The sequence below is a fragment of the Convolutriloba macropyga genome, chromosome 2 (genome assembly GCF_964194025.1).
Source record: "Convolutriloba macropyga chromosome 2, txConMacr16.3, whole genome shotgun sequence".
In the NCBI taxonomy this organism is placed as follows: Eukaryota; Metazoa; Xenacoelomorpha; order Acoela; family Convolutidae; genus Convolutriloba; species Convolutriloba macropyga.
In genome coordinates this window covers 69,027,790-69,047,595 of record NC_134469.1, presented here as the reverse complement: position 1 = coordinate 69,047,595, position 19,806 = coordinate 69,027,790, and the positions used below count along the sequence as shown (strand labels likewise).

The window sequence follows — 19,806 nt, the reverse complement described above, 5'->3', positions numbered from 1 at the left end:
TAGCTAGTACGTATCAACTGAAATCATTAGATTGGTTTACTTATACCATGAAAGGAAGCCATCGGCATGTTTCATTAGTTATAGGAAGCGGAAATAGAATAACGAGATCTTTTGAGTTTATTCAAAATTGTGTCAGCAGGTTTAATATCTCTACTCCCGGAAAATTTGAAAAGTTGGCTAAAGTATCATATTTAAAGCCATTTTTGATGAAAGCCTGAATTTGAAATGATAAATTTGCCTATGTTTTTAGACAACACCAAGACACCCTTTAAAATTTTAGTTCCTAAATTATCGCTTCCGGTAATATTCATTTGCTATTGATCCAAATATCACCGGAATAGATGATTTAGCAACGAAAATTTTGCCCCATAAAAATCTTCAGGATTTGTAGAATAATTCAAAAATGGCATTTTCTCCGGTTACAAATCAAAACTTTTCTTGACAACATCAAGATGTGCTTCGAACATTCTCTGTTACGCACAATTTGATATCAGAGTTGTTAGAATCAAAACGGCCGTTTTTGCCGTTCTTGCAATTATCTCTTAAGTTTGGCCAATATATGTACACTCCAGATCGATCTTTTTCTCTGGTACTTAAGAATGCGTTTGAGTGCAGAGAATACAGTAAAGCATTAATGATCACAGTTGCTTTTGTTTTGCTTATTTTCTAATTTACGGATCTCATTGGGTTTTAGACTCATTATGTTGACAAAATATCAATGGTAAATGTGGACGTTTTTTTTCCGCTTCAGTTTTTATTAATGAGAAGTTTCGGAAGTGCAAATAGATTTCAAGCTGGGGTCTAGCGTGTAGGTGTTAAAATACAAAATTATTTTTACTAACTCGAGTCTTAATTGCATGTGTTGGTCTGTGTTGGTAGTTTAGTCGGGAGCATTTAAGGGTAGCATTTTGTGAATTTGATAGGGACATTGTTCATAATAGGCACTTGTATTTGGTTGGTCTGTTATTTGGTTGGTTAAGTATTTAGGCAGTTGTTGGTTGTGGTGGTGGTGGTGGTGCGTGGGTATGGGGTATCGATTGCAGTCTAAAAATAGATTTTTATCTCTTTCATATATCCATCAAATGCTATCTTTTTGTTGCCTCTATCTATCTTTCTTTCTATCTATCCTTCAGCATGCATATACATACGTACATACACGCATACGTCTCCGTTTATTTTCGTCTCTTTTCCCCACTCTCTCTTGCTTGGTTTGCTGCTTTGCTGATGCAATGTGACCAAATGCAATTTTATGCTGCTTCCTCTTTCCTCCCTCTCATTCTCTCTCTCTCTCTCTCTCTCTCTCTCTCTCTCTCTCTCTCTCTCTCTCTCTCTTTCTATCCGTGTCTCTTATTTAGTTGCTCTTTTATTCACGAGTGCTATTACTGCGCAATGCTTACGACGCTTCCATGTCGCTTCTTCCCGCACATCTGCCTTGCCTCTGTAGTAAACGGTGCGTCCCAATAAACAGGTTTGCATTTATATGCTTCCTTCTTTCAACTATTCCGCCGGCTTCCGACCGCATCTCGCTTGACACGCATTTGCGTGAACAGAACCCGATTCCTTTCCGACTCACCTGATTTCATTATTTTCAAGGCCATTCTGTCTAGAAAGCTTCTTCTGCAATGTGAGCCAGCTAATGTGACTCTCCATAGGATAATTCAACATTCACCTCAAATGGTCCTGCTTAAAAAAGAGCCTTTCTTCTCGCTATTTGGGTTTGGGTTCTGCGGCTTAAGTACTCAAGATAAAGTGCATGTAAGTTGTTATATTGGTGTTCAAAATCACAATTTCAAGGAAGAAGACTCGAAGTGTAATTGAATAGTAAGAAAAAGGTAAAGATGAGATGAAGTCATGATAGCGTTTTTGTTGCCCTGAGAATTGTTACCTGACAGAATTTTACAATTTTTGTATGAGAAGGGTTGCTATTTAAAGCCACAATGTGGTTTACCATAAAACAATCGTGCAATATGGAAAATGCCAATTTAAGTTAAGTTGATTTGAGCAATTCTGAATCTGCGCACTGATAACTTCCGGAAATTTAAGCCCATCTTGCGCAAGTTACTAGATTGTTTCTCTAAATGTATTTTCAAAGAAATTTAAAGCAGTGGCCGGCTTAAATGTCGAGGTGTTGTGGTGTATAGCATTTGTAAACTATATATAGCATTTCTAGTTCAAGGATTATGAGGGAACGCCCCCAGTTGTCATTGACGGCTAGAACTCAGCAAAGTGTAGTTAGGTTAGTTTGTTTTGTTTTGTTTTGCTTTAGATGCAGTTAAAGCTGCTGCCAAACAGTTCGATCTGGGTCAAATTTGGAAGACATTTGGTCAAAAGAGACAATTCGCAGTTTTGACTGGAACTTTAGTTATTAGAATCCTTTGATTATGGATTCCATTAGCGAGATCAGTGTTACCACCAGCGCAGGTATAAGAATGGAAATTTCAAATGAAGATGACTCGGTTGTAATGGCCGATCACGGCACCTTTGGCCCCCAAGTATCTACTGCTGGAAATGATGTTGACGAAGAGGAGGGCATGGACGAAGATGACAACAGACAGGGCGTTCAAGTCATTACAACAAATCCTATCATAAGTAGTGGTGGTAAAACTGCTCCCTTATTACGTAATGAGCCTCACAATGTTACATTCTCTGGCTTTCATCAAGAGGCGCCGCTCAGCTATCGCTATCAAAACGATCCGAGAGGCGTGTCTGCCGCTTTCGTAAGCAATGGCAACTCGATTCTGAGCGTGTCGACGACCTCAAGTGCTGCTGTGTCTCCGGGCAGCATTGGCAGTAGTAACAGCAGTTGCTGTAGCGGAACGAGCAGTATTAACAACAGCAGTGGCAGCAATTACAGCATCCTTAAGAGCAGCAGTGCAGACGTCGTCTCGACAGTAAATAGTGCAATAATGGCCAAAATGAGCGCAAATCTTCCAATCCAACATCATCAGCAGTATCCCTTCCCCAAGGTCTCTGCAGCTGCTCCACCACCCACTCAGTTCCTCGTCTCTGCTGTTGCCGGCAACTTTAGCCAGAGCCCAGCTATTGTGTCTCAGCCCTCGTCATGTGGCAAATTATTCAGTCAAATGTCGACGGACGGCAATACGTCATTAAATTCTTCCGGTTCAGGGGGAGCCACTGGTGGCTATACTCTCCTTAGGTCGGCCAGTGGTCCTTCCGGCAAGAGCTGCGCGTCTGGGGCATATGTAGCAGCGACGGCTGAGAAGACCTACAGTAAGTTGAACCTAGATTTTGCTAAATGTTAGGTTCTGGTCTCAATTTGTGGATAAAGTTCTGCTGAATGCTGGAATAGAGTTAATTTGGCTGTCTTGTATTAGTTGGCGACTCTGTAAGTTCTAGCTCTATTTAGCGGGGATGAAGGTTTTAATGAGAAAGAGCAGCTGGTTGACATTCATTGTAGAGGTTTCTCAAATAGCGGTATCGTGTTTCTCTCAATCAACAGCTGTCCATTATAGGTGCCAATGCTTCGAGTGAAGTGAAGAGTACTTTACAGCGTCACATATTGAGCAAAAGATTTTCTGCAAATGCTGCATTTACAATTGGTCAGCAACAGCAACAACATCACGGGAAGTTGACTAGCTCCTCAAACTCTTTCGCCTCCTCGTCCAACAAATCCAGCTCTTCCTTTCTACTCTCTCCCCCAGGCGGAACCACCAACCAGTACCTGCAGCCTCCCTCATCATTCACAACTGGACACTTACGGATGCTCTCAGCTGGTGGAGGTGGAGGAGGAGGAGGAGCTGGACTGCCTCCGACTTCACCGTCGTCAGGAGTACTCCTCAATGACTCCCTAGACCACATGTTATATGCAACCAAGCGATCTCTCACTTTGTAAGTCTTTCAAAATTCTATTGAGGTTATCCTCGATTTTGAAGTTAATGATCAAAATCAGTTTTACTATTTATTGTTATAGCGTTTTGAATGTTTTAGAAGCAACAGTTACGGAGCCACCGCCACTCAGCCCAATGTTAGTGTGAAGCCAGAGCCCTACAAAGAACCTCTCCGTAAAACCTGTTAGTTTTATTCAATTGATTGAATGTTGCCTGTGTTTATTGCTCTGAAACGAAGTTTTTTGTCCTGTTTTTTAAATGCGAATGGATGTGACTACTTAAAAATTCGCGTAGTGATAGAGTTGAATGTTTTCAGCCGCTGCGTATTTTGTTCACTTCGGATGTTCTCAAACATCAGGCATTAATTAACTTATTAGAGCATGGGTAACGTTTATGCCATTTTAACGACTCCAGCATCAAGAGCAATTTTTTTAACACATTTCCCTTAATAATTGCTCTCAAACAAAGTTTGTAGCAATTATATTAGTCATGTTTGTCTTTTTTATGCGATTTTTCGCTTGACCGATTTTTCGTCTGACCCATTTGACTTTTCTTCCTTAAAAACGGGATAAACAGGTAGCGACCAGTGGACATTAAGTTTCATTAGAGGGCATTAGCCGCATTTAGTAGTCCTTAAAGTGCTTAGTGTGGTGAAGCTAGTGGGAAGGCCGTAGTTTAAGGTTAAAAGGTTAAAAGGAGTTTTTGAGCCCAAAATGTTGCAATTTTCCGTATTTTCTCGTTATTTTTCGAGTTTTTTTTGTTGGACCAGTATAAAATTGAGGCTGGTTAAAGTTGCTAAAGGTCTTTTGCAAGACACAAGTACTTTTTATGACCATTTTAAGAGCTGTATGTTTTGGTACTCGAAACAAAAGCACGCAAATCTATACTAATTTTCACAATTTTCAAGTTTTTCAAAAATTTTTTGTCACATTTTTGAGTTTTCTCCGAGCTAGCTGTCCAGGAGTCTCCTCTGGTGTTTAATAATAGGTTACGGCATGGTTTTGAAGGGGTAATGGAATGGTTCTCAACATTTAAACGTCGGGAATTTCTGCATTTTTTTTAAAAACTTGCTTTTTTCATTTCTTTAGACATTGTCATTTTTCAAGTTTATCCCGACCGAGAGGTCAGAGAACCTCATTAAGTATTTGATAATAAGTAACATATAAATGTTTTGACCATGGGTCAGTTTTACAACTTTTTATCATAATTTTTATCAAATTTTTTTAAAACTTGCAATTTTTTTCCTTTTTTTAATAGCCGCCCTCATCTTCTCAGCCGGCTATTATAGCGCTCCTATTTTTTGTCTTCGTCGAAAAAAAAATGTTCCGCTTTACCTCATTTTGCCGCTTTTTCAACATTTTGCGTGATATCTTTTTGACTTCTCTAGGCTAGTTTTTCTCTTCTCTCATTCTGTTAAAAGTGATTTTGAACATCAATTGCTCAGCAAAGCAATTCAAAATGAACAGAGTCATTAAAAAAAATTGAAGTCAGAAGTAGAAACGGGATAAACCCATAAAGCCCAATTTTATATGCCCGCTTTCTGAACGTCATTCCTATAAGTCTTAGTTACCATCTCTAATGCTTATAGGTATTGATAGTAGCCCCTGTAGCCTCTCTCTAAGAAACAGAAGTACGTTATGTTCAACTACGAAATGTCATCAAAATAAATCGGACTTGAAAATTTTTTTGTACAAAAATCTTTTTTTTTCAATATCTTCTATTCTTTCAATCCCTATCATGCATATTGGAATCAACGGCGGCTATTTTCCGGCAATCTGCCGGGTATGTTTTTAATTTTGTTATTTTCGATTTTTTAGCCCTAGGTGTCAATGAGCCCCCTCTGGGGTTTAATAATAGTTTACTGTTTAGTTTCGAGGGGTAATTTTTTGGTTTTCAACATCACGAACTTTAGTTCGTGATGTTTTAAACATCACGAATTTTAGCATGTTTTGACAAAACTTGCAATTTTTTCAATTTTTTTTTGACATTGTCATTATTTAGATTTGTTCAGCCTCAGTGGTCCTAAAAACTACCTTAGGGTTTGATGATAAGATACTGGAATTTTTTTCAGCCATGAAATAGTTTGCAACTTTTATGTCATAAATTTAAGCAATTTTTTGATAAAACTTGCAATTGCTGTTAAGTTTTTTGGAATTTGTCATTCTTTAGGTTTCTCCAGCCTCAAGAGCCGAAGAACCTTCTAGAGGGCTTGACAGTAGGGTCCTGCATATTTATTAGTTGTAATGAAGTTTTTTTCAAGATTTTATTATCACGAATTTGAAATTGCAAATATTTTAAAAAGTTTCTTAAATTCGTGATAATAAAATCTTGAAAAATATTTCATTACAACTAACAAAAATGCAGTACCCTACTGTCAAGCCCTCTAGGTGGTTCTTAGGCTCTTGAGGCTGGAGAAACCTAAAGAATGACAAATTCCTAAAAACTTAACAGCAATTGCAAGTTTTATCAAAAAATTGCTTAAATTTGTGACATAAAAGTTACATTAAACATTAACGCCAAGTGACATTAAAAGTTACATAAACATTAAAATATTTGCAATTTCAAGTTTTTGAGTGTTTTTTTAAATTTTTTTCTAATTTGTCGGCACAAGGGGCCCAGGGACCTGCTCCGTGGTTCGATAGTAAAATGTAGCTTGGTTGCTAGAGTTAAATGAATGTTTATCAATGTTTTAATGACACGACTTTTTGCAGGTTTTCGATAAAATTTATTTTTCCAAATTTCCGGAAAATCATTATCATGTTTCATGTTTTTGGATCATTATTAGCTAGTGAAACTTTTTCAGGCTTGATATAGGGATTCTGAATAGTCTCTTGAGACAATCAAATTTTTTTGAAGATATTAAATTGCAAATTTTATAAAGGTTTTGTTAGAATCTGCAATTCTCTAATGTTTTTGAATTTTTGTCCTTTTCTGAGTATAAAAATCGTTACTGGGCAACAGAACTTTTGGAGACTTTCAGATGGCTAACTTGACAGAACTCCAGAGACAAAAAATGGTTCTGAACTTTTTTCACAGCGAAATTTGAAAACTTAACTTTTTGCACTTTTCAGTTTCATATGATTTAATTACTAACAAGGCTAGAAAACTAGAAGTTGCAGATTCGAATCTGATCATGCAAAATATTCCTAGCTCTTTATTTTTGTCGGTTGAGGTTTCTATCCTTCTCTCTTTCATTCACGTTTTATCTCTCTCACACTCTATCTCTCTCTCCTTAACTCTTTTGTTGATGCTTCACTACAGCTGCTGTTATGTGAAGTGATGTCAGCTATTACCATCATTAACGCTGAATTATAGTAGAATTGTTTTATCATAATTGATTTAACTAATACTTCTTCGGAAATCATAGTTAATTGCTCTCAAACGAAATTTGTAGCAATTATAATAATCCTGTTGGTCTTTTTAATGCAATTTTTTGCGTGACCAATTTTTTTACCTGACCGATTTGATTTTTCGTCCCGAAACGGTATAAAGAGGTAGTGGCCAGTGAGCATTGAGGTTATTTGGAGCCTTTCCGTTCTCTAGTTTTCGAGTGTGCGATTCAAAGAAACTGTTTTGGAGACTTATGGTGTGAAGGGCGGTTCTTAGAAATTGATCCCTCACCCCTGCCCTCCACATCAACCCCCCATCCCCACCCCTGCACATCGTTCAGGCCGTAAAGGCCATGTGCAGCCAAAGATCGCCTCCCACCGTTGATCCCCTCCCAGCTAATTTTTTACTACCTTTTCTTGGCATCAAACACAAGTAACAAATTTTCGAAAAAAAATTGAAAACAGGAAGTTTAATGTTTTTACAAGTATTTATAGTAAATTTACAGATCCGATCAGATATAGAAAACTGATACAGTTCGATTAATCGTGTGAGCAAACGTTGACAGTGATTTTGATATGGCGTCGACAGGCTTGGACCCTAGCCATAAATGATAAGTATAAGTTCAATTGTATGCACTTTGCACAGCACGTAGTTCCCCCAACCAATTTTCAGGTCTCAAATGGAAGTTAATTACTGCACTCTAAATAAGTGCCTTAAACGAAATGTTAATGAAGGAATGCTTTAAGCAGGATTGAAGCCATTCCCCATTTAGGTCACCAAAACAAAAGAAATATTTTCTAACCAAAAAATTTGAGGTTAATTCCTGTTTCATTCGATGAGGTGTATTGGCTAGTTTTTTTACTCGATGAGGTGTATGTATTGGCTCTCTACATTTTGTTTTTAAATTCAACTTTTTTACCTTGTCAGTTTTTTCAGTGGGCATAAATGTTCGGACCCCTTTTCTAAAGATTTATGTTTTGATATCAACTGCTGATGTTATGCCAACTGAAAGTCATTTTGAGCCCTTATTAGTATAGTTCCTCTATCAGCTCCAACTCACTCGCAACCTCCCACTCGCAGCCAATCATACATTTACTCTCCACCTAAACATAAGGGGTAGTTGTTTTGTTTTTAGTAGCCGCGAAGCGATGGCTGAGGCTATTATTGGCCGTCTTTTCGTTTTTTACAATTCAAAGAATTTGAATTGTATTGAGGCTCTGTCTTTTTTTTACGACTCGAAGAGGAGTATTGGAGAAGTCCTTTTTTAATCAATTTTATTGGAGTGAATTTCGAAGCAGGAAATGAAACCCGTGAAAAAATTTAATTTGGGAGTGATTTTTGTTGCTGAACACAATGAAGAGTGAAGCGAAAATCGTGTGGTTTTTTGTTCATATGACTGTTTTCTAGAGGGCGAGAAATTGAGGTGAAAAAAATTTTTTCTAAGCGAGCGAAATTTGTTCACGTGCGGCATTTTAAGTAGTTTTTTTCAATATTTTGGTTGAGAGGTTTGATTTTGTTTTAATTTTATGTTGGTGTTGGTAGAGGTCTGAAGGTTTTGGGAATTTCATGAATTTTATGCTAATTCAGAGGTTTTCATGTATTTTGCTGATTTTTTTGCATAATTTTTGCAATTTTTCGACTATTGTTTTGTTTTACTGCCACAAATGTCTATTGAATAAACCCTTTTTATTTGAGCAATTTTTTGATAACAAGTGGTTAGTGGTTACAGTTTTGTGGATATGAAGCATTTTTGTTGAGAAATATGACAAAAAATTGCGAAAATTATAAACTATTTTTTGTAGTTTTCCATTTTTGTTTTTAGACAACTTTTTTTAGCCTATTTTGACTTGCCTATTGTTTTAAGAGCATCTGGATACCCTATTGGTTGAAAGGAATTTTTCTTTGGATTTATGTGCTCTTATATTATTATAAAATTTGTGAACTTTTTCCAGTTTTTTAGACCAAGTTGTTTGTAAGAGCTTATTTTTTCATGATTTGGCTTCAAGGGTTTTAAAAGAGTTCGCATAAGGGGTTTTAGTAGGTACTAGTTGTCTTAATGAAGTAATTTTGACAGAGATAGTTATTTCGGGGTCTCTACTTATTGCAAAAATTGATCAGATTTTTTATCATATTTTAACAAATTTGATTATCTTGTTTTTACTTTTGTTTTATGGTTTTGTTTCAAAAAAAATCCTGAATCATCGGAGGCACTTTTTGTCTGATGAGTAGTTTGATGGCGTTTAAGTTCATTTCCACTCCGAGTCCTTTCCGGAATTCTTCGGGCTATGTTTTATTTAAGATCTGTTCACACATTTTCATGATTTTTGAAGTCAAATTGGAGCAGTGATATTGTTCACATCGAAACAGGAAGTGGAACGAAAAAGCGAGTGGTTTTTCGGCGTGAAATTTTTTTGCTCTAATTTTGAAGTAGAGTGAGAAAACGGTGTTTGAACAAAAATTTGCTTTCTCACAAGTGGCTTTTTATTCACGTGAGGCAATTTCACTATATTTGCGTTTATCATTTTTTTTGAATTGGATGTTTTTTCTAAATGTTTGTACCAATACATTCCATTTATAGTTCATTCGAGGCATAATTATTTGTTCGAACCAAATTTCTTTTTCTCTTTTGTGGTTTTTTGTTCACATGCGGCATTTTGACATTGATTTTCCGTTTTTTAAAATTTTTTATCTGATTTTTCAAAAATGGTTTTCCAAGTTCACTCCTACTCCGTTCTAGATCGTTTTTTGCTCAGTCAAGGAAACTTCTGTGAGATGTACTTCAGGACATGTCCTGCTATAGTTTTTTCAATTCGTCAAGATTTTTGTTACAACCATATGACGTCACAATCACTTCAAATCTGCTTTTTGTTTATTTGTGCATACACTTTCAACTTAAGTGCGTGCGTGACGTCATTTTTCACACTTATTGGAACGAGTTTTTTGTTCTTTCGCTTGAAAAATTTTTTTGGTCACACGTGACTTAGCTAACTCTCAAAAATGCTCACTTTAATTCAAAGAGATAAGGTCAAATGAGTGTGTGTCAATCTAAATGAAGGTCCTTTGAGAGCACTGAATAGAAATGGCATTAGGATAAACAAATTCTTAATAAAAGTATAACATCTCAGATTTTATTAAAATGAATTTTTTTGGTCCGTTTCTTTTATTATCTTTTTGAGACTGCAGATCTGTGAAGCTATTACGGCTATTTTCTGGCAATCCGCCAGCTATGTTGGTAGATTTTGTTTTAACGCTGTTTAATGTTTTTGAGGTTGCTGCCGCAATATTTTTGGAATGTTTTATTTGATTTTTGCAAACGATTGAATACTGCTACCAACGTACAAGACGCTTTTCTGGTTTAACGTTTTTTGTTGCAGAATTTTTTGTGTTATAATTTTATGCTCAATTTTTCATGTATTATTTGGTTCATTAAGTTTAACTGTGAATTTGTGTTGTATAAATTTGTCTGAACAGTCATATCAAACGCCCCGCGCATCTAAAATATTTCGATAGGCCCTAAACTATCTTTGTCATCTGTCTCTGTTCGGTAGCATTAGCATGGTCGGATTTTTAAATTGTTGATTCTTAGTGTTATTTCATGCTTCGAAAATCAAACGGTAGATTTGTCAAAATTTCGTGTGACGGTTAAAGGAGGAGATATGAGATATGGACTGAAAGGTGATAGCGTTTTAAATTTGATTTTTTAGTGGCCGCGAAACGAAATTCGAAAAGCTATTTGACGACAATAGCATTGTAAGATGAGTGGAGCTATATTGTGGTGCTCTTGGTTTTTTCAATTCAAAGAATTTGAATTGTATTTGAGTGCTGTCTTTTAAGATCTGTTCATGCTTTTTTCGGCTTTTTCTCGTCAGTGAGAAGTGAAATTAGAGTGGTGATTTTGGTCACACTGAAATCGAAAAGGGCGCGAAAAATCGAGTAGGTTTGAGGCGTGAATTTTTTCAAAATACCTTGAAAGTGTAGTGAGAGATTCTTTGAACAATTTGCCAGTTTTTGAGATGGATTTTTTTTCAGGTGCGTCAATTTGACTTCTGTTTTCAGAGTTTCCTCTCCTTTAGTGCTTTTAAGACGTTACATATGTGTTCTATTTGTGCCTCTTTGCCTTTGCTTGAATTCATTAAGGGGCATCTAAAATTTTTTATGACTTATCGACTGTTTGTTATAAAATGTTAGTGAATTTTAGATTTTGCCCCTTTTAAAATTAGCTGTTGTCTTATCACTTAGTATCATCAATGATAACTCTGATTGGGTGCTAATGATTCATAAAAGAACCATTTTAATGGATCGAGTTAATAGCTAGTGGTTTTCATGACTTTTAAACTACCTTTTCTCATCAATTTAGAGTGAATTTTTGTTCTGCAGGTATTTATTGTACATTTCGATGTCTTATCATTTAATCTCATTCGGGACATGTCTCTGATGCTGCTAATAGATGTTAAGATTGTCGATTTAATCGTTTTTGATAAAAGTTAGTGCTTTCTATAACTTAGACACTTATTGTTTTCATTAGTATTCATCGATTTTTTTTTTAGTTTTGCGAGTCTTTCTTTTCAACTGCGTCGTCATAACTTAGTCTCATTATTGAAAGGTCTCATTGGTTGCTAAAAGGCTTCATTTGAAGCAAGTCAGTTCAGTTCATAGCTGTTGCTTTTTGTGACTTTTACGCTGGTTGTTTGTTAATAAGAATCTTAGTGATTTTTTTTAGTTTTGCTAGTATTTGTTGTATTTATTGCTGTTTTATCACTTAGTCTCATGGATGACAGGTCTCAACCGTGGTCATTGAATCAAATATTTGAACTGTATTTGCATCCTTCAGTAGCTGTTGGGTTTTGTGACATCTGTAATAAGTGTTTTCAAAAAGTTTCAGCAAATTTTTTTTTGCGATTTTCGGTTATTTTTGTCTTATTATTTAATAATATTATTGAGAGGATTCATCGACATTTAATGACAGGTTGCTACTGAGAAATAGAGGAATATGGTTGGTAGTTGGAGTTCATAGTAGTTGTTGTTGTTTTTGATGTTAATCCTGTCTTTTCAAAAATTAAAACTTGAATTTTTAGTCTTGCTTGTTTTTGGTGTTCTTGTGTTGTCATATTGCTTAATCTCATTAGTAACAGCTCTCATTTGCCTATTAAAGCGTTGTAAATGATTGTCAAGTCATAAATTAATACACTTCTTTGAATTGTTTTTCAGGAGTAGTGATTTTGGTCACCCCGAAACAGAAAGTGGAGCGATAAAGCGAGTGGTTTTGCGTCGTGAGATTTTTTGCTTTAATTTTAAAGAAGAGTGAGAAAACGGTGTTTAAACAAAAATTCGCTTTCTCGCTAGTGGTTTATTGTTCACATCCGGTAATTTCACTTTGTTTTTCACTATTTTTGTTTTTTATGGGATCGGATTTTTTTTCAAAGTTCATTCTAGGCCTAGTTCTTTTTGTTTGAACCAAATTTCCGTTTCTAGCTAGTGGCTTTTGTTCTTTTGCGGCATTTTGACATTGATTTTCCTTTTTTTATCTGATTTTTTTAGAAATGGTTTTCGAAGTTCACTCATAGTCCGTTCTAGGTCGTCTTTTGTTCATTAATTTGTGTTCACTCTAGTTTTAAAGTAGAGTGAGGTAGCGGCGTCACATGCAGCAATTTCACTTTAATTTTTACTATTTATTCGTTTTTTTGGATCGGATTTTCTTTCTTAATGGTTTTCTCAATCCATTCATAGTTTATTCTAGGCCTAGTATTTTGTTTAAGCCCAATTTCACTCTTTTGCAAGTGTCTGTTTTGTTCACATGCTGCATTTTAACTTTGGTTTTCTGTTTTTTTTTAAATTTTTTCATCTGATTTTTTTAGAAATGGTTTTCCCAGTTCACTCATAGTCCCTACTAGGTCTAGTCTTTTGTTTAGTCAATGAAAATTCTTTGATTTTTTGTCAGGACTTGTCATGCTATCTTTTTTGTTTCCTCGTCTGACGCTTTTTCCTTTTACTTTTGTTCTAGTACTTTTGTTGGCTTGACTTTGTCAGCGCTTTTTTCACGTTTGATTTTGTGATTTTTGCGTGACCTAAATTGCTCGCCTTTGGAAACTATGTCTGTTGCTAAAGCAAAATTGATTGTTAGAATGGTTAGAAGGTTATGAGGGCCCGATAGATGACTGGCTAATGCGTCGGATTTTGACGCCGTGGATTCGGGTACAAACCGTTGCGTTGTCAAAATTTTTTGCGCCCAAAAATATCCTCAATGATGCCCACCCCTCTGAATCAAAGTTTTATGTTGATCGCGATAACTTCTACAACTCATTTCTGTATCTGTTTCTATCTGTGATTTACGGCACGCAATTCTATTTCCCAGCTATTGCGGCAGTCTGCCGGTTATGTTTTGCAATTTGGTCTGTAGTCATGTCATAAGGTGGAGGATAACAAACAATATAAAGGTCAGGCCTCCTCAACTTTTACCTTCTAGCTACATTTTCCCGCTAAATCGTGTAGAAGTGTTTTTTTTGTGTGTACAAATATCTCAAAACCCAGCTTTCGGGGACCAAATTTTTCTAACTACGCTTTCTAACTATTGAGATATACGCTTTTCAACTAAAAAAAATTGGGGCCCGATTCTTGGCATTTTAATTCAAAACCTTTTATTGGCCAGTTTTGTCAAACACAATTTATTAAACGTGAAAGGCGAAATGTTGAAATTTGTAGCTGAACACAATTGCAGAAGGGAGCGAAGAGAGTCTGGTTCTTTTCTGCATGCTGCTATATTTGAGAGAGAGAGAAATTGAGAAAAATTTCCTACTAGTGTAAGGATTTTCGAAGCAATTTTTCTATGGTTCTTACATTTCGGTGGAATGGTTTGATTATTAATGAAGTTGTTTTTATATCACTGGGAAGTTCTGGTGGTAGTTAATTTTTTACGCTAATTTTTAGGTTAGCTTAGGTTATAATATTAGTGCCATTATTGGCAGGTCTCATCGGTTGCTAATGAGGCATAAATGAATTAAATTAACCGTTTCAGTTCATATCCAAATGTTTTTTTGACTTCTTAAACTTTAATTGTTGTCAATTTTGCATGTCTTCTAAAGCGTTTTTGTCTTCATTTTGATGTCTTATTAAGAGCGGCCTTCAGCCTCTCAACGGCCATTATTTCGGCGCTCTCCTTTTTTCAAAATTCGAATTATCTTTTGATCAGGTTTTAAGTTATGATTTTCGCGTGTGACTTCACCCACTGTTTCAAATGATAGGATTTTTAAATTCATTCCCGCATGGAATTAAACCGATAAGGGCCGGTTGTTAAGTCATAGTGCATAAGGTTATCAAAGTTCATTAGAGCGATTAGCTGACATTAGTATTACGCTTTATAGCTCTCAGCTTAGAAGCTAAATTAAGTTTAGTTTTAGAATCTAATCGAAACTTCCCACCGAATTAGAACACTTTCTGAAAGTCTGTCAATTTATATCTCTTTATTCTCCTTTTTCTGTTTCAATCCTGATGTGCGTCTACGGCGGCTGTTTTCCCGCAATCTTCTGGCTATCTTCAAAATTAATTCCATTAATGACACATCTCACCGCTGGTTACTGAGCAAAAAATGGGTGTAATCAGTCGCTGGATTTCATACCAGTTGTTTTCATAACTTTGTCACTACTTATATTCCAAATAATATTGGTGGACTTTTTAGTTCTGCCCGTTTCTGTTGCTTATATTGTGGTCTTGATGATGGCAATCACGGGCTGTGTAGTTGAGCTTATTTTTAGCTATTGATTTTGACTGTTATTTTTGATGAGTTGAATACCAATCATCTTTCAAGTATTTTAATGAGTTTTTGAATCTTGGATTTATTGTGGTTTTTAATTGCTCTTGAACGTAGTTCATAGCAATTATTGTAAACGTGTGTGTCTTTTTTTATGCAAAATTTTCGCTTGACAATTTTGACTTTTCGAGTGACTTTTGCGCCCTTGACTTTTTGCATTTCGCGTGATCTAAAATTCCCTCTCAATCACAATTTCAAGCAGCTGAACTCAATTGGTGGCAATTTAATACTAAAAGTCAACTGAAAAGTGCGCCGAAACTGGTGTCATTTTTTACTTTAAATCTTAATAGTGGTATATGTTAACCTCTAATGTGGTTATTTGAAGCCCACTATAGAACTTCTTAGTCCCATTTAGCCCCCCCCCAACTGAAGCAGGCTGCAATTGATTAGAGCTCCCACTAGTCGTTCAAGAGCAATTCTTCCGACGTTTAGTCGGTTATGTTTTGCCTTTTTCCACGCAATTGACCTAAAGTGTTATGCTATGCCATGCTTTTTGATTTGGTTGTTTTATTGTTTGTTTTTTTTTGCTATGAGGCCACTAATTTTCAAAATTAATTTCTAAATAATTCGCTGTGATTAGGGATTCTGGAATGTAGTTATGTGTTTATTTTTTCTTGACTCTCTTGGTTTTCAAAAATTTTCTGATTTCTCAATTTCAAAAATTTTGTCTTTTTTCTGCTTTGTCCGTCATTTTTTCCAATTAGATTTTTGTATTCTGCACTCATTCTAAGGATGCGTAGGGTCAAAATGTCCATAAAATGAAGTTATTTATTATTGATAGCCGCCTCATCTCAGCCGGCTATTATAGCGCTCCTATTTTTAATTTTTTTTACTTCGTAATAATTTTGTTTTGCTTTACCTTAGTTCACGGCTTGTCCTTCACGCAGTTTCACTCTCCTCTCTTTCGCTAAAAGTGTTTTTAGACAGCAGTTGCTCAGCAAAACAATTGAAATTGAACAAAGTCAGTAAAAAAACGAAATCAGAAATAGAAACGGGATAAACCCATAATGCCCGATTTTAGATGCCCGCTACTTGAAATTACCTATTAGAAGTCTTAGTTACCATCTCTAATGCTTATTGGTAATTGTACTAGCCCCTGTGTTGTCTCCCGAAACAGGAGTATGTTGAGCTACAAAATGACATTAGAATAGTTTGCACTTTAAAATAATTTTTGTGTATAAAAATAATTTTTTCCATTTTTTCTCTTATTCAATCCCAATCTTGGTTATGTGAATCAATGGCGGCTATTTGCCGGCAATCTGCCGGTTATGCTTTTTGTCTCAAAACACTAGATCTTTTGAAACGAAATTTTCTAAATGTTTCTAGATTTTGTTTAATTTTGCAAATATAGGGTTTTTATTTTTTGCCTGTTTTAGTTTGATATTCCTGTAAAAATGTTAAGTATCAGGTCATTGGTTGATTCTATTCTTTGTATTGTAATACAGGACTTGTCCAGCTGTTTTTTTACTCCTTCGAACAAAAATTTGTTTTCCTTTACCTTAGTTCACACCCGTTCATTTTGCGCGAATGACTTCTCTAAGCTAATTTTATTCCTCGCTCATTCTGGTTTACGCGATTTTAAACGGCATTTTCTCAGCAATGGAATCTCAAATGAGTGGTATCATTAAAATTGAAATCAGAAATAGAAATGCGACAAACTCATAAAGCCCAGTTTCAGTTTCTCGCTACTTGAACTTTGTTCTTATAAGTCTTAGCAATAATCTTTACAGTTTGTTGGTTTTGATAGCAATAGCGGAAATATGAGTATTTGTAACTACAAAATCCAATCAAATTTGCGCGTACTTGTTTTGTAAAGTTTTTTCGTTTGTTGTTTTAATTTTGATTTTTGTTTGTTTTTTCAGTTCGAACCTGGCGGCTTTTTTCATGCAATATGCTGAGTTTGTTTGGAATTACTATGACCTGAATGGAAATCTGTTGCTCCGATTTGTTGCGGTTTTTGCGGCAAATAGTTTTGTTGAATTTTTTTCAGTGACGAAAAAAGGTGTCTGAACAAGTTTTTGACTCGAGAGCTAGTTTTCTGTTGGGCGGTAATTCAACTGCTGCTGTTTTCACTATTATTGTGGCACCCTTTTAAAATCGCTTGTTGAAGGTGATTTCACATAGAATGCGGATTAATTTTTTGTGTGGACACCTTTTTAAATCGTTTCAGGATTTTTGCTTGAAAACGGCTAATTGATGTTTTTTATGACAATTTGTGTGCGTTTAATCGGAATCTCTCCTTCATAAGCTGTGTTCAATTTTTTTTACAGATTCAATTAATCTCATTTACAATTTTCAACAATTTACGGGCATTTCTTCAAATTATTAAACAAAATTTTGCCAAAACACAGATGGATTGTAACGGAAGGTGGATGACGAACATCGTAAACATTATACGTTCGTGCAATTTTTGGTGTTAATTGCTCTCAAATGAAGTTTGTAGCAATTATATTAGTCCTCTCGGTCTTTTTAATGCGATTTCTTCGCTTGACCGATTTTTCGTCTGACCCATTTGACTTTTGTCCTCCAAAGCAGGATAAACAGGTAGCGTCCAGCGGGCATTAAGTTCTCTGAGAGCCTTTGAGCTCACTAATTTGCAAGTATACGATTCACAGAAACTGTTTTGGAGACTTATACTTATGGTGTGAAGAGCGGTTAACCCCCTCCTGCGCTCCCACTTCATGCCCCTTCAATTACGCTAAAGCTAGCCTCACTAAGCCGTGGGTAGCTACTGACGAAGCCAACCGCTCACCGGTCGTTTGAGAGTAATTCGCCCGACGTTACTCTGTTATGTTTAAGAGGTGGCTTGTTTAGATTCGGAACCTAATCTGAAAATGGTGCGCAATAAATTAAAGCTGCAACCTCCTCATGATGAAGCCCTGATGGAGAATGAGCAGATGCAACATGGCGCGACTCAAAGTGGAAATAGTCTTGTGTCGCGACAGATACATCTCTCTGCCGCCCACCACCACCCTCTGCATCCAGCCAACAGACAGCACCGAGCAATTGCATCGTGCAAGAGCACACCTCACGAAGTCATGTTTAGTCCTGGAGCTGGAAATAACAATGGAAGCAACAGCAGTAGCAGTGGTGTTGGTATTGGTATATCTCCTATGTTTGGCTCACTTCACTCAGCCACAAAACGCTCTTCAGTTGATTACCTGTTGCCCGCTCCTCCATCGCACAAGTCAAAAACTATGCCACTTTTCCCCCTCCAACCTGCCTCCGCTCAGCAAGGTCAGTTAAATTGATCACGAAGAGACAGTTGAGTTGTACGATATGACGAGATTTGCCGTTCAACTATTGCGGCTAATAATAGTCAAAGACTGAATATCCGAAGTCAAACGATTTGATGCAAATTTAGCTATTTCATTTTCCCGTGGTTAAGCCATTTAGAAGAGCCATTTTCAAAACATTACTTTACTGCATTATATAATGAGTGCAATTGCTAGAGAAACATGTATTAGTCCAACTGGTCCCACCTTAATCCATAGCCAGCAAAAATCCAGTAGTTTTTCACTCATAAAAACAAATTTTGCTCTTTTTTTAACGACACGAAGAGGAGTATGGCTCTATACTGGTTTTTCCGATAAGTGCTTTTATGTGGTATTTTGACCGAAGAGTCAAAACAAGAAAACTGCAATGCTGAACAATTATTTCGCTTAACAAGAGAATTGTTTTGAGGTAAGACTTTGTGAGAGGTTGTGACTTTCTGACTGTTTTTTTGCAGAAAAGTACATATAATTAGCCAAGTGTTATTTCAATCCAGTCGTCATATGATGTTCTAGCAAAGAGCATCTGATGATGAAGTGATCTCAATTGTTTCGAAATCTCAATTTTGATTGTTTCTTTTGCTATGCTGTAACTTTTCTTGTACCCTTGTTGGGATTTTAATGTCAGAAATATAGAAAAGAACGGCTTTTAATAGCTGCAAAGCATTTGCTGTTGCTATTATTGGCCTTCTATTTTTGTTGGGGTTACAAGTGAGTAAAATTGCCGTGTGAACGAATTATTTTTGAGCGACAAAAGAGCAAAATCAAAAGAAACGGGATAAACAGATAAAACGCGGTCATTTTTATTACGAAGTTCATTAGAGCGATTGCTAGCTGGCATTAGTATTATGCTTAAAAGCCTACGTTTAGAAGCGGAAATACGTGCAATTTTAGAATCTAACCGAGTATGCAGAATTTACACACCAAATAGGAACACATTGACACAGAAAAATTCTGTCAATTTCTATCACAATTTTTTTCTACTGTTCCTATCCCAATGTGCGTGAAGCGGGTCAACGGCGGCTATTTTCCGGTAATTTGCCGGCTATGTTTAATCCATGCTGCATTAATATGTAACCCTCTGATTGATATTACAGTTTTTAGTGAGCCTAATATAGTATTTCAAGTGCAAAATCTGCTTAGCTTTGCCAATTTTTTTTAGCTTGGATGTTTTCATTATTTTCTGTATTTTTGGATCTTCGAGAGGGTTGTTTTGCAATCAATCTATATTAAAAAAATTCGATAATCCTTGCCTACTAATTGATTTTGTTTTTGACGTGAGCTGTTTTTGTTTTAAGAAAATTTTAATTAAATTTAATCGATTTCGGTGGTTCAGATTTTTCGCATTGCCGCCCAAATCTCCGGAAAATTATCGCAGAGACGGGCTGCCTAACATTTGAGTAATTTTTAATTGCTCCCGAACGAAGTTTGAGACAATTATTGTAAAGGTGTTTGTCTATTTTTTTGTTCAAACTTTTCGCTCGACCGTTTTCCGTTGTTTTAGAACATTGTTGAGCTACTTTTTCACAATCGAGTTTTTGATTTTTGAGGT

General features: G+C 36.0%; 1 protein-coding gene across 4 annotated transcripts in view; it reads left to right on the top strand.

Moving 5' to 3' along the window:
* Window positions 1–19,806, top strand: part of LOC142334651 (uncharacterized) — a 148,532-nt gene that overhangs the window by 48,422 nt on the left and 80,304 nt on the right. For 3 of the 4 annotated variants that reach the window (XM_075382856.1, XM_075382857.1, XM_075382859.1), the window contains 4 exons: window positions 2,267–3,231; window positions 3,474–3,849; window positions 3,949–4,031; window positions 17,797–18,219. In XM_075382856.1, the coding sequence (XP_075238971.1) occupies window positions 2,382–3,231; window positions 3,474–3,849; window positions 3,949–4,031; window positions 17,797–18,219 (1,732 nt within the window). In that variant the 5' untranslated portion in view covers window positions 2,267–2,381. Of the gene's footprint in view, window positions 1–1,444; window positions 1,469–2,266; window positions 3,232–3,473; window positions 3,850–3,948; window positions 4,032–17,796; window positions 18,220–19,806 lie in introns of those variants that run through there. The other variant, XM_075382860.1, reaches the window with a different exon arrangement.